General features: G+C 43.3%; 1 protein-coding gene across 3 annotated transcripts; it reads right to left on the bottom strand.

Moving 5' to 3' along the window:
• Positions 1-2343: 2343 nt before the first annotated feature.
• LOC147021914 (uncharacterized) lies at positions 2344-13415 on the bottom strand. Of its 3 annotated transcripts, none has more exons than XM_085892328.1 (8): positions 13251-13415; positions 12729-12911; positions 8212-8403; positions 7160-7297; positions 6642-6812; positions 5351-5816; positions 4868-4984; positions 2344-2647 (listed from the first exon to the last, which is right to left on the bottom strand). In XM_085892328.1, exons 1-7 carry the CDS (start codon positions 13327-13329, stop codon positions 4888-4890), a joined length of 1326 nt encoding a protein of 441 aa, XP_085748454.1. In that variant the 5' UTR covers positions 13330-13415; the 3' UTR covers positions 2344-2647; positions 4868-4887. The 3 variants fall into 3 exon arrangements, with proteins under 3 accessions (XP_085748454.1, XP_085748455.1, XP_085748453.1); XM_085892329.1 differs by having other exon boundaries at positions 6798-6854; XM_085892327.1 differs by having other exon boundaries at positions 6642-6854.
• Between the last annotated feature and the right edge of the window lie 1438 nt (positions 13416-14853).

The following is a 14853-nucleotide window of genomic DNA, read 5'->3' on the forward strand; positions in this document are numbered from 1 at the left end:
GTCCACCCTCAGTGCACGTACAGTTTTACGCCTCAGCTCCCTGAACAGCTCAGCTCTGCCATTCAGCCTGGCCCTGCGACTCTGGTCAATGGTATCCAGTGTCCCTTGAGACAAAATTCTTCTTTGCCCTGCCGTGAGCTCCAAGGCATCCACCGGCAACATCAAGGACGGTGGTCTTGAAGGCGCTCCACAACTCTTCAGGACCCCCCAAAGCACCCAGACCGCCCCCCCCCCCCCAAGTGTCCACTCAGCCTGTTCGCAAACTCCTCAGCTACTCTCTCATCCCTGAGCTCATCTCATCCCTTCTTGCAAAGTCAAGGAACTTAGTGCTATTCTGGTTCATAGTTCCTGACCCATGGGGACCAACACACCTCATAACCATCCCTATCAGTTCCAGTCGATGCATTGAAATCCCCCAAGACTAGAAGTGTATCTCGTCTGGGGCACTGATCAACCACAGACTCGAGTGTGGCATAGAATACATCCTTCACGGTGAGATCACTCGCCTCAGTCGGAGCATAAACAGAGACCAGGGAAATGACACCTGAGGAGTGACGAATCCTTAATCTCATAATACGCTCGTTGACCGGTGTTACCTCAATTATCATTGGGGTCAGCTTATTGGACACAGCTACAGCAACTCCTTGGGTATGGTAACCATCAGAGCGAACAGACCAATAGTAGGTGGAACCACTCACCATTATCTCGCCGCAATCCGGTCTCCGAACCTCAGAGAGAGCTGCAATCCCGATGTCCAAACGCTTGAGCTCAGATAAGAGACAGGTGATCATCCTCTCTTAGGGATAGGACATTCCAGGCACCCACCCGAAGGGACCGCCTCAGGTTAACCCAAGGAGACCGCCGTCTGGTGGACGACACCTCAGCACCACTCCGACACTCCCGCAATCTGACCCAGGGATGTTACCCCGTGGTTTCCCTCCTATCAAAGATTGGGGGTCCCGAAGGCTTTGCCCCAATGCCGTCATCCGGTGAGCTGCCCTGCGAAGGGAAGCTGCACAGGAGGTACTCCCACGGAGTGGGTTTTCAGATGTTTTTGCGTTTTGCGGAATGAAGGGTTTTACGGTGGCCGGAGTGCAAATCCTGCCACCAACCTCCTAATAAGAAGTGACCCAACTGCAGGAGGACGTCCGCAGACACAGTTGGGCACTAGATATGGATGGCCGTTGGCTCATAAGGAGCTCCTCCGTCCTTTGACAGGTTTTGTTTTTAATCCTGCTGGGTGTCCATATCCAAACACCCTCCTCACCAGAAAACCTGGTGGGGGAGACGGTTTAGTCGCCGACAACCCGACCATGGAACAGGTTAGTACAGGTTTACATGGTACCTGTAGCAGGTCACAGATCGAACCTGACCTGAATCAGGTTGTCACCTACCAAACTCATCCAAGTTGTCATAAACAATCCACAAATTTTAAATAATCGTGCTGTATACTGTTCTTGGCCGAATCTCTCAATGGTGAAGAATCACAAAAATAAAAAACTCGCACCCAGATCCCAATTTTCAAAATAGAATGAATTTGTCGTTGAAGCACACCCAACATGACAAAGTTTCATCCAAAACAGCATTGAAATGATCTCCATCCACCTTCAATGTTACAGGTAATAAAGATCTATAATGTATAGTTATTTTGCCTTTTTCCATGTTTTTCCTTCACTTTGGAAGGGCTGGCATGGACAATGCGTACATGGGCAGCTCAAAGTGGTCTCACCTGGGTTCAAATCTCAGCCCAGCTATAAAACCATCATCCTGGTGTTTCAGAGACTGATGCAATGTGCCATCCCTCGGATGGATGTCAAACTGGGCACCTCAACTACTGGCATTAAAGATCCCAGTTAGTGGGGCAACTTAGCTAAATATAGCATAACAATTGTGCATTTTGTGAGGAAAGCACCAAATTTGGCACACTAGTAGCCCATCATATTATGAACTGATTTGGATATTGGACGATCTCAAATTCAGCCGCTGATGGCTGTGGCAGCAATTTTCTACTGCCATCAAAACTTTTGAGATGGCCCAATATCCAAATCTGTTCATAATATGATCGGCTACTAGTGTGCCAAATTTGGTGCTTTCCTCACAAAAGGCACAATTGTTATGCTAAGTTGCCCCACTAAGTGTCCAACGTAAAGAGTAGGTGAGCTATTGCCAGCATTATGGCCAAATTCCAAAATTCCTGCTGCAACTTGCTGGAAGATAATGGTAAGCCACCCATTATAACCCTTGCAAGCAAAACAATCATAAAAAAACAGCCCCCCTTGGTAATTGAAGCTATAATATAATTGGCCCTTAATGAAAACTGTTAAGATTGTTTTTCCTCACAAGTAACGTTTTTATGCCTTTAATTGATTGCTTATGCATCAAATCAAAATACAATCACTTTTAAAAGATAAACGACAAGACCTTTTTGCTGCTTCTGATCAAACAAACAAATTAGCATTTTGATAAAGTACAGAGACTATTTAAACTCTAATTTGGATCAAACAATTACCTCCACCCTATAGTTTCACATCAAGGCTGTGGGGGGAGAGGGGTGAGGGAAGGGGTGCAGGAAGGTTCATCAAAAAAAGTACAAGAAGCAGAAACTTTCAATGTCCTCCAGATGGATGTGGCTGGGCAGGGTTGATATCTGCAAAGAAAAATTAAATCAAATAAAGTTCACATGATCACTTCTTCCTTTACCAATCTACCATTGATCTCCTTCCACTCACCTTAGCTGGGGAAAAATTCAAATTTGAAACAGTAAACAAGTACGAATTTCAGAGAATATCTATTGTATAAACAACCTGAAAACAAAAAAAATAAAAATAAAAAAATTAAAACTGGTAAACCAGTAATCCCAGGCTTCAAGGCGTGCCTCCATTTTAACAAATTTCAACACCATCACCCTGTCATATGATATGGGTTTTCCGAGTTAGAAAGTTAGTTGAAGTCTGCAATGGGGTCCCTCATGTTATCTCAATGAAGGATTGAAAAGCCCATAGCAATACATGATAGAGAAAGAAACTTCACATTGGACAAATCGAGGCTGGACAAATTTTCAAGTCCCCAAAAAAGTCCAATAACTCCACATTTGCATATTAATGTAAATGGCGAACTTTTAGAACGTGAAAATATCTTCCAGAATTTGTGGTCACTTTTTGTCTATCTTTGGTTTTCATTTTACGACATGTCAAAAATGGGTGATTTTCAACTTTGGGGGGCTCTGGGGCCTCACTGGGGTAAAATACAGACATAGTGTAAACATATTTGGAGTCCCCTCTTCAAGGCCTATCAGAATCTGTCATTAAATTTTTTTCAACTCTCATTTGCATATTTAATGAGGCGAATCAGCATCATTTTAATCATATAAATTATGCAACGATTTCGACGAAATTAACAACTTGACATTCCAATGGAACCTCGAAAATGTGTGCAAAAGTTTGAGGCTGTCGTATTACCCCTTCTTTAGAAGATGTTTTTAGGTTTTAGAGAAAATCCAATATGGCCACCATATCACGTGACCTACGTCATCAAAATTTTCAAAGTATAAACTTCAGGTGGAGAGTTATTAAATGCATAAGTTTCATTGAATTTCATCCAAGCGTTGTTTTTATTTAATGACATTTCAAAAATGGGTCATTTGCAACTTTGGGGGGTGCTGGGGGCTCATACAGACATAGTATAAATATATTGGGAGTCCCCTGTTTATGTGCTATCTAAATTTGTCATTAAATTTTTTCAACTCTCATTTGCAAATTTAATGAGGCGAATCGGCATTTTAAATCATATGAATTATGTAACGATTTTGACCAAATTAACAAGTAAACATTAACATGGAACTTAGCAAATGTGTGCAAAAGATTGAGGCTGTCAGATTATCCCTTCTGGAGAAGATGTTTTTAGGTTTTGGAGAAAATCCAATATGGCCGCCATACCACGTGACCTACGTCATCAAAATTTTTCAAAGTATAAACTTCAGGTGGAGAATTATTAAATGGATAAGTTTCATTGAATTTCATCCAAGCGTTGTTTTCATTTTCTGACATTTCAAAAATTGGTCATTTTCAACTTTGGGGGGCTCACTGAGGTCAAATACAGACATCGTATAAATATATTGGGAGTCCCCTGTTTATGTGCTATCAAAATGTCATTAAATTTTTTTCAACTCTCATTTGCATATTTAATGAGGCGAATTGGCATCATTTTAAATCATATAAATTAAATAACGATTTCAACCAAATTAACAACTTTACATTCTCATGCAACTTAGCAAATGTGTGCAAAAGATTGAGGCTGTCAGATTATCCCTTCTGGAGAAGAAGATGTTTTTAGGTTTTGGATAAAATCCAATATGGCCGCCATACCACGAGGCCAACGTCAACAAATGTTTCATAGTATAAACTTCAGGTGGTGAGTAATTATCCTGTTAAGTTTCGTTGAATTTCATCCGACAGTTTTCCCTCCAGATCCGGTCAGTAGAACATAAAAACGCCTTTAATAATAATACGAACGATTTCAATAGGGCTTCAGCCATGCTTAAAGCCCTAATAAAAACAAAAGAAAGGCAAACTGCATTTAACCTTCAACTAAACAAAAAAAAGAAAAAAAAAACTTTTGATTTCACATTCTTCTTGCTCAACATGGAGAAAATTCATGATATATTTAAAATTAAAATAAAAAGTCAGCATGTGCAGCTTAAATAAAGTTAACAAATCAGAATGACATGTCATCACGACTTAAGTTGATCTCACGATTTTTTCAGACCAAATATGGCGACGAATAGCAAACCATCATGCAAGCCATGAAAGACCAACAGCAGGTCAAGTATGTGGAAGCATTAAATCGAGTTACAATTCTGTAAACTTACCTTTCCAATTATTCATCTTCTTAAACCACATTACTGAGCTCAGATTGCTGGTGTTTCCCCATTGTGACACTACTATCAAGTGCCATTTGCTCTTTCGACTCCAACTCGATGGACTGACTGTGGAATACATTCAGATTAGAAGATTGGGTTTGCATTTCGATAAACCCGTGAAATACTATCATGGTGCAGTTTAAATATAAATCTCCATCAAGTTAACATGGTAGAATAATTGAATCTTAAAAATCAGGAACGTAATGTCACATCTGTGGCCTATTTCAATTTTACAAGGTTGGTTTGTGTTACTGAACTCTGGAATTTGTTTTTGCAAATAAGTTGCTCACTTGCAATATCTATTTATTTTTCATTTAAAAAAAAAAAAAAAAAAAAAAAAAAAGACTTGCAAAAGTAATTTTGGAGATTTCAGTTGCTTTCAATGCTCTTCAAAATGAAATTTCATTTTCATATAAAAGTCACAAAACGCACCTGACTGCGGCATTGCGCTGACGAATGAAAACAATTCCCAGTAGCAGGAAGCCGATCAGAGACAAAAACACCACAAACACAAGAACTATTTTCACGGCCAACATGGATGAAAAACGTTGTTCACAGCGCTCTCCCCAAAAACCTGTACGACACTCACAGAACCATCCACCCTCATTCCCAAAGCACTCCCCTCCATGAGAGCACCAATCCTTTGGGCATTTGGCAAATATAGCCTCCTCAGCTCCAGCATTTGATACAGCGACTTGCGTGAAATCCTTGGCAGAAGTGCCTTTCATTCCAACAGTGGCAACTTTGATTGCAGTTCTGGTCTTCACTTCGGACGTGTAAACATTCAAATCAATGCTTGACGTTTCCAGAATTGTCATTCCAGGTATTTTGGTACTGTATGGTGGAACCAATGTCTCTTGGTCAACTCCTTTTGGGGGATCAGTGGGTTCTTGGAGATCTGCAAAGATAGCAATCAGAAAAAAATTAATTGAACTTTAATATAATCTGTGAACCAACATAGCGCCACAATTGATATCTCAAAAATTCAAATAAATGTTACATTAAAGTATCCCACACATTAAACTTGGAAGTTATATACAGTAGCTGATGGGAGAACTTCACACTTACTGCAGAAGTGTTCATCAGTGCAATCTGCTAAATCACCACAGTTCAGCAGCAACACAGATCCCATTAAAGCATTCATGGCCTGTGGCATTTTTTACTACTTGGCACATTTGCAAAGCAGCCCCAAGCCATTATGCACATTTCGAGTCCAGAACATTGCATCCCAATTGGACTCCACCAAAATCGAATCAATTCTTCCAAGTTGCACACCCAACGTGTCCACCATGTTTCATCCAAATCCATCCACAACCAAGATACCACGCTATAAATCAATCATTTTTTGGCCCGATCCCTCAATGGTGAAGAATGACTTTTTAAAATTCTAGTAGTCAGATCCAGATCGTCACCAAAATCTAATCAGTTCATCCTTGTCACACATCCAACCTGCTCACCAAATTTCATCCACAACTGAGATTATTTTTGTGAAGGCAAACAAAAACAGAAGGATGAAAACATTACCTCCACCACCAAAGGTGAAGGAGGTGACAAGTTGTGTGTGGACAAATGAACCGATGTTGTATGGAAGTTAACAAAGTTTGCACAACGAAAGAAAAGGTGTTTAACAGGGCAACATTCACCAATGCAAACCTCCCTGGCAGTTCAGAATAACCTGGTAATATACTTGTACATGAGGGAAATACACACCACACACACTAACCACAGTCCTTCTCATCTTGGCCATCACTACAATCAAATGTGCCATCACAGCGCCACTCAGAAGGAATGCAGAAATCGTCAACATGACAGCGGAAGTCACAGCGATCAACATCTTCACAAGCAACTTCATCCGAACCATCTGAACATTGGATCATACCATCACATCTGCGTGCTGAAGATATGCAAACCGAGCCATCATGGCATTGAAATGCATCTGGGTGGGAGCACCAGAAAAAAAAAAAATGATTTGCAGGAAAATCTGATTAACAAAAGTCTTCATTATTGCCACTCAAATGCAAAAAGATGAGATCATATTAGGTTCAAACAAAAGCACTAATTGGCCAAAAAAAAAAAAACCAAGCTAAAATTTACTTTATTACAACCAAAAACTCATTCAATTCACAGTTGAAGTAACATGAGCATTTCCTTCTGGGCAAAACAAAATCAGATTAAAGACAGAAAACCAAAACAGGAGACTTTCAAAACTCCATGACATCCCATCTACAAATGAGACTATACCAGTAACGTTGCAGTCAATGAAGCAATCTCTTTCATCAGAGCCATCTTCGCAGTCAGCCTCGCCATCACATACATAAATTTGTGGCACACACTGGCTTTTGTCCAAGCACGGCATTTCATCCGTCCAGCAAATGAGGGCTGATCACAAAAGGGGGTGGGTGGGTTAAAATAGTCTTCAATCAACAAAACAATGCTCGTGATGAGGTATAATCAATGTGATGCAGGCAGCTGGGCATTTCACAAATGGATGTAGCAATATTTCGATACCATTTGAAAACATGCTAGAAGCTAAATTTATCAAGGGAAACAATAATGAAAGCACGAGATCGAAATTTACTGCATTACCAGAAGTCCTTAGCACAATGCAATAAATTGTCCTTCGATCAGAAATTTCCAGTGATCAAATGTTGGAAGCACAAACTCAAGGTGCATTTACCTTAAACGTCTATGCCAGTGTTTTAAGAAAAGTTTAATTTGCACTGACTGATGGTTGACAAAGTTTTGAGAATATCCGAGCAGTCGGTCACCAGATTCGTTTCATGCTCTCTGGGTTCTCCGTAATAAAATTTGGGACTCGTACACACAGCATTGTAGGTTGTGCTATTATGGACAAGTTACCCGTGTAGCAGCTTGATCTTCCCATTGTCGTTTGGGAAAAAAAAAAAAAAAAAAAAAAAAAACACATTATAGTAGAAATACAACAGCAGCAATTAGAGTGCCAGATTCTTCAGGTAATGGGGCATTTCTAGCTCAACATTTGGTTAAGACCCAGGGGTGGAGAAGCACTCCTGAAAGAGGGATACCTTGATACAGGATACTTCCTGACACGAAATTTCACATTGCCTTGGAGGCTATGCTCGCAAGAAATAAACTGACAGGATACACAATAATGCTCAGTGAATACAACAGCATGCCAATTGTTATTTTCACCAAATACAGCTGCCACTTGGTCAACATTTTGTACTCCGATAGTAAAAATTCCAGATGAGCAAAAGGCAAACAGCACAAGACATGTTAGTAACAGGTAAAAGGTCCTATTAGACATTACATACGGCAGGCCTTCTCATCACTTCCATCAGCACAATCCACATTGTCATCACAGCGCCACCTCAAAGGGATGCAATGTGTGCGTGAAGCACAAGCAAACTGGTTATGGCTACACTGAAAAGTCGGAGGTATGGTCGGATGAGTCGAGACTGAAGTCAGGGGGTGGCTGCTGGTAATACCAAGCGTTGAAGCAGGGCCTGCAACAAAAATGCATTATTCCTTTCTTCTAAAAAGGAAATCTAGGAAAACCAAATAAACAGTGGAACAACCTCCCCAATGGTAGAGAATGCCAACATACATTTGTTTCAAGTCCAATAAACAACCCAAACAGATACCACAATCCCACCTCAAAGTTTAAAAAAAAAAATTGGGTGGGGACACAAACAGCAGGGTCAGGGGACAAATAACAGATGTGGGTGAAGGGGGAAGGGTGGCAGACAAGTTGGATTCAATGGAACATGTCAAGACTAAAAATCCTGGCTTAAGTGATTAATTGTGAAGTTTAAAAGTAAAAGTCCCAGAAACCCATCTACAGAGTGTTATACATCCAAGGACGGTTTATTTAAACTGATTATCGAGATACGATACTTTATACCATCTACCAGGGTGAGTCACAAGCCCCAGAAGTACTAAAATGTTCATTTAATACAACGATTACAATAAATACCTCCTTCGACAGGATGCATCCATACAACATCCACCATCACAGAAGATAAAAAAATAATAATAAATTTCTCCAATTCTATCCTGAACAGATGATCACCCATGTCTATCTGAGCTCCAGCATTTGAATATTGGTATTGCAGCACTCCGAGGTTCAGAGACCGGATCGAGGCAAGATCATGGCGAGTGGTTATATCTACTACTAGTCTGGACGCTCTGATTGTGAGCAAACCAAAGGAGTTGCTGAAGCTGTGTACAATAAACTGACTTCGAGGTAACACTAGTGAACAAGCATATCAAGAATGAGGATTTACCACTCCTTGGGTCTCATTCCCCTTGTCTCTGTATATGCTCTGACTGAGGCAAGTGATCTCCCTGTGAAGGAGGCATTCTTTGCCACGCTGGAGTCTGGTTGATCAATGCCCAAGGAGAGATACTCATCGAGTCTTGGGGGATTTCAATGCACGAGCTGGCATGGACCAGGATGATGATGAGACACGTGTTGGTCCCATGGATCTGGAATTGCGAACCAGAATAGCATCAAGTTTCTTGACTTTGCAAGAAGTCATGGAATTAAGATGGCTGCTTCATAGTTTCAGCACCCACATCCACAATGCTCGACTTGAAATTCCAACACTGGTGGTGTGACAAAGGAGATTGACCATGTGCTCATTGATAGGTGCTGGAGGATGATTCAGAACTGTAGGGTCTACCAGATTGCTCAGTTCCTCAATACAGACTACAGGCTTGAAGCAACTCTGAAGTTGCAGCTTGTATCCAGGATGCATCTGTATGGTGTATGGCTAGCCAAGGATGAGAGGGTAGCCAAAGAGGGATTCGAGAAGTCTGGGTGTCTTAGGGAATCCTGAAGAGTTGTGGAGTGCCTTCAAGACTCCAATCCTTGATGTTGCTGGTGGAAGTCTTGAAACTCACAATAAGGAAAGGCAAATTTTGTCTCCCAAGGGACACTGGATACCATTGACTAGAGGCACAGGGCCATGCTCAAGGCAAGAGCTGAGGCATAAAATTGTACGTACACAGAGGGCAGACAAGGAGGCCGATGTGCTAGGAAACTGTGAATGGGATCGAGCATCGCTAGTGGTCAAGTGATTCTCGTCCTGCTTACAGGAGAATTTACACATTGCGTTCCTCAAAGCCCGTCCCTCGGTGTACTGCAGTTTGGGTGGAGGGTGATGCCCCCTTGACAGAGGATTCTGAAGTGAAGGAACTGGGCAAGTTACTTCGAGCGGCTACCAGGCAGACACGAGTTGGACATCAGGGGTGCAAGTATGCCTATTGCTGTCCCTCCAATAAACTGAACCACCTTCATGAGGAAGCAGGCTGTGGTGAACCAGTTGAAAGTGGATAAAGCTCATGGGATCTGAGCCATCCATGCTGAACTTTTCAAGGCTGGTGGAAATTCTGTACATGTCACTGCAAGCATTTGTGTGCTACGTTTGGAATGCAGGAATCATCCCAACTGATTGGAAGGGCCATGTTGTCACACTTTGGAAAGGTAAGGGTGATCGCTAGGACTGCAACAGCTACTGAAAGGGGGTGCTGCTCAGTACCGAGGAAGGTCTTTGCTCAGATAATTATTAATAGAGTTCACCACAATCTGCTTGAGCACCAGTGCCCAGAGCAGCCAGGCTTTACACCAAAGTGTTTAAACGATTGACCGTATCCTTGCTCTTCAGATCCTCACCGAGTGTAGACAAGAGTTATGGCAGGATATGCTTGTAGCCTATGTTGATCTCTGCAAAACACTCAATTCAGTGGAGCAGGATGCTCTCTGAAGAATTCAGTCTTCATGGGGTGCAACCAGAACTGATCAATCTCATTTCTGAACTATACTCTGGTACAGAGTGCTGCAAGGTGGTGGTGGTTCCATTGACATTTCCAGTTGAGTTGGCCAGGGTGTGTACTGCCCCTCCCCCCCCCCCCCCACCTCACCTCCTCATGCTCTTCAGCACTTGGATGGACTGTATTCTGGAGAGAATGTTGGAGATATCAAGTTGCAGTGAATCATTTCAGAATGTCAAAATCTCTGACCTTGATTTCACAGATGCTGGATATGCTTATGGGGGGGGGGGGGGGGCGTCAAGACACTGAATCAAGTCATCCTCTGGGATTACAAGTTTCCTGGGCCAAAACTAAGAACCAGGCTGACATCCTAGATGCTGCCATGTTGTCAGTACCAATTTGTGGTGAGGATGTTGAGGTCAGAGAGAAATTCAATTATCTTGGCAGTGATATGCACGTCTCCACATGTTGTGAGACAGAGGTCAATCAACGTGTGCTTCAGGCCTGGGGAGCTTATGGATTCACTGGATCATGGTGTGGTGCTGTCTGTACCTATGCAGGACAAAAGCCAGAATCTTTAAGGTCTTGGTGCTTCTAAGTCTTGCCTACGGATGTGGGACTTGGACTCTGATCAAGGATCTGAGACAGACGCAACTTTCGGTACGTCTTGGAGAATCCTTGGCTATCGCTTGTCAGACTGTCCAAGAAGCAGTTGACACTCAGATGAGATTTGTTACTGGTATAGTCCATGTCATCTGTGGCTGTATGGACATGGGGCTCGTTTTCCTGATGCCAATTCTGCTTACCAGATTCTCAGCAAGGGAGCCTTGTACATGGAGGCCAGACTGACCACATGCTTCATGGTTGCAGCAGATTTATCAGCATCTCAAGGAGATGGGAATGGGCCAGATGGAGGCCCCTGGAGTACCAGCGGAGTGGACGCAGCGACGCGCTGCTCCGATACCTGACCTGAGAAGTGCGAAGAGAGATGCAAAATGCTTCCTGAATGAATTTGTTAATGAACTAGCCGGGAGGTGATGGTTCGCGGCCATTATTGAACAATGCCACGATAGGTACAATCGAGTTAGTGGAAGCCCTACCGTCAAAATTGACAAAATCAAATTGGATTTTTTTATATGTTGTACTTATGGACATTACGCACAGCTTCTGGGAAATGAAATTGCGAGAAAATAAATAAATAAAAAGTTCAAGTGGGCGTGGGACGCCCCTCATACAAAAAGACAACAAAACCATGATATCTAGCTTGTGTCCAAGTTTCATCAAGATCGCATCAAACGTCACAGAGCTATGCTCTGGAGAGAGTCACAAACAGACAACGAAATTAGTGATTACTGCTCGCACCCACGAACCACCAGATGCCCTGCGATGTTCTGCAACATTAGCCTTGACATACACCCCCACCCCGAGCATCGTCATGTGTGGTCAGGTCAGGACTGCGTGGCGGTCACAGACGTGTTGAAGCCCTGCCAAACGATTAGGGGTTGGGGGAGAGAATTTTGAGCAAGGTAATTTCACAATACTGCATGATGCACAGGTACCCAAACCTGCTGGAAATTAATTTGATGGGCTTGTCCACATTGTTCAACAGCAGCTAAACAGCATCCTGGGACACGACTATGCATTTAGTCCACGTGCGGCAAGGTTCTCATTCGGTGAAATCACTGGAATGTGGTGCAAGTCCTCCTAAACAAGTTTACATACTTGGTAAAAGTAATTGTACATCACAATGCATAAGCAATTATTACCAACGTCGGTTTGTTTGTCCATGCTCCATCCTTTTTATAGGCAAAGTCGAGCAAGGAAGCAGCATGCACAAGTGTTTGATCCAAAAATAAAATATTCACACCACGCAATGTGGTGATTACAATAAAACGACCAAGTTTGGTGGCGAATTTCAGATAATATATGGGGGGGTTTTTTTGGGGGGGGGGGGGGTCGGCAGTCGGCATTTCACAGCAAGCAATGTGAAAACAAAGTTAAAGGAGCCAGACGACGTGTGGAAGGGAATTCGATCATCCTTGGTCCCATCGCTTACATTGCAGTTCATCGCTGCCATCGGAGCAATCCGTGCGGCCATCGCACACAGCGCCCAGCGGCACGCACTCGCTACTCGCACGGCACGCGAACGTGCGCGGCTCGCACAGCACGATCGGCGCGCGAGGGGGAGCCACGGTCGAGACATTGAGCGTGGAGTTGTCATCGCTGGTCACATTGAGGGCTGAAATGGAAAGGACTTACAATTACAACTTGCATTTTTTTTTTTTCCATGAAAGTAAAAGCAAAGTTTGATGAACTTGAACAGACAAACAGAGAACACCTTTTGATGCGAACTTAACTAAATCAATACAATCATTAACCACATATAACCGATTACATTCACATCATAGATAGAAATAAAAATTAAAAAAAAATAAAACTTGGGATATTCATATCAGATATTGGATGTCATATCGAGGCTCATGTAAAAAAAAAATAATAATAATAAAAAAAAAAAACAATGTTGGGTGAGAATTGCTGTTGAAGAGCAGACCGTCCAGACAGAGAGTTGTATACACACGTGCATCGTCTGGCAGAGTTACTGGGAACTGACTCCAGCAACGACTCAGACAAACAAACCAGACAACAGTCAACAACATCGGACATCAACGGTTGGGACAAAACCAATGAAAGAAGACGTGAACACTGTGAACCGCACAACAACCACGACGGGACACAAGCAATACAACAGCACGAGACGTGATCTCGTCATTTGCTGTATTTGTACCGAACAACGTGGGAAGTGTGCGGGGAAACGAGACCCACACCTGCGATGGAATCGCACGTGCGGGTCGTTTCCATCATTCAGTCAGTCATTCATTCAGTCAGTCATTCAATTCATGAATTGTTTGATTATTTAATTATATTATGTGGAGTTTCAAGACATTTAATTATATCACGCGATGTTTCTCGCTGTGAGTCGTCGTTACCCAATTCCATTGGAACAGAAATTCGTGCATTTTGGGGTTTTGGAGTGTGAGAGAGGTGGTGGTGGTTCCCGAGGGAATTATGGGAAGTTTTTTTTAAAAAAAAAACCCGTGGTAGCGGCAGTTCCGGGTGGGGGGTGGACCCCAATTTCCTCGACGTAAATGTGTATCAGGGTGGCAGGATGGTCCAGAGGGTGGCAGGATGGTCCAGAGGGTGGCAGGATGGTCGAGAGGATAGCAGGATGGTCCAGAGGGTGGCAGGATGGTCCAGAGGGTGGCAGGATGGTCCAGAGGGTGGCAGGATGGTCCAGAGGGTGGCAGGATGGTCGAGAGGGTGGCAGGATGGTCGAAAGGGTGGCAGGATAGTCGAGAGAGTGGCAGGATGGTCCAGAGGGTGGCAGGATGGTCCAGAGGGTGGCAGGATGGTCCAGAGGGTGGCAGGATGGTCGAGAGAGTGGCAGGATGGTCCAGAGGATGGCAGGATGGTCCAGAGGGTGGCAGGATGGTCCAGAGGGTGGCAGGATGGTCGAGAGAGTGGCAGGTGTAATGGCTCATTGATTTTTTTTTCTTGACATTTGCCAATCGCGGTAATCAGGCCGTGATGAGCAATAAACGCTGCGAATGTTATTGGCCAATCCATCGAGTTCTTCCAGAGAGCCAAAGATGTTTGGGGATACAGAGAGGTCTCGGCACTTGTTTCACGAAACATTTTGAGCTCATGAGTTCATTCATTCGTTGAGTCACACAACACATCAATATATAATAGTGATTAAAAAATTTTTAAATCGCACCACCCCAACCATTAAGTGAAGTGGATTTTGTTTGTTTGCCTCTGCAGGGCAACCACGAGGATATCAAATGAGCATTTTCTTCATTTTGCGTTTGACGCCATCTTGAGGCCTCAGGGTGACGCCATCTTGAGGCCTCAGGGTGACACCATCTTGAGGCCTCAGTGTGACACCATCTTGAGGCCTCAGGGTGACACCATCTTGAGGCCTCAGCTAGAGTGACGCCATCTTGAGGCCTCGATGTAACACCATCTTGAGGCCTCAGGGTGACACCATCTTGAGGCCTCAGCTAGAGTGACGCCATCTTGAGGCCTCGATGTAACACCATCTTGAGGCCTCAGAGTGACACTATCTTGAGGCCTCAGCTAGAGTGACGCCATCTTGAGGCCTCGATGTAACACCATCTTGA

The sequence above is a fragment of the Eptatretus burgeri genome, chromosome 8 (assembly GCF_056783735.1).
Source record: "Eptatretus burgeri isolate ZD-2024b chromosome 8, Ebu_testis_v1, whole genome shotgun sequence".
Lineage (NCBI taxonomy): Eukaryota > Metazoa > Chordata > Myxini > Myxiniformes > Myxinidae > Eptatretus > Eptatretus burgeri.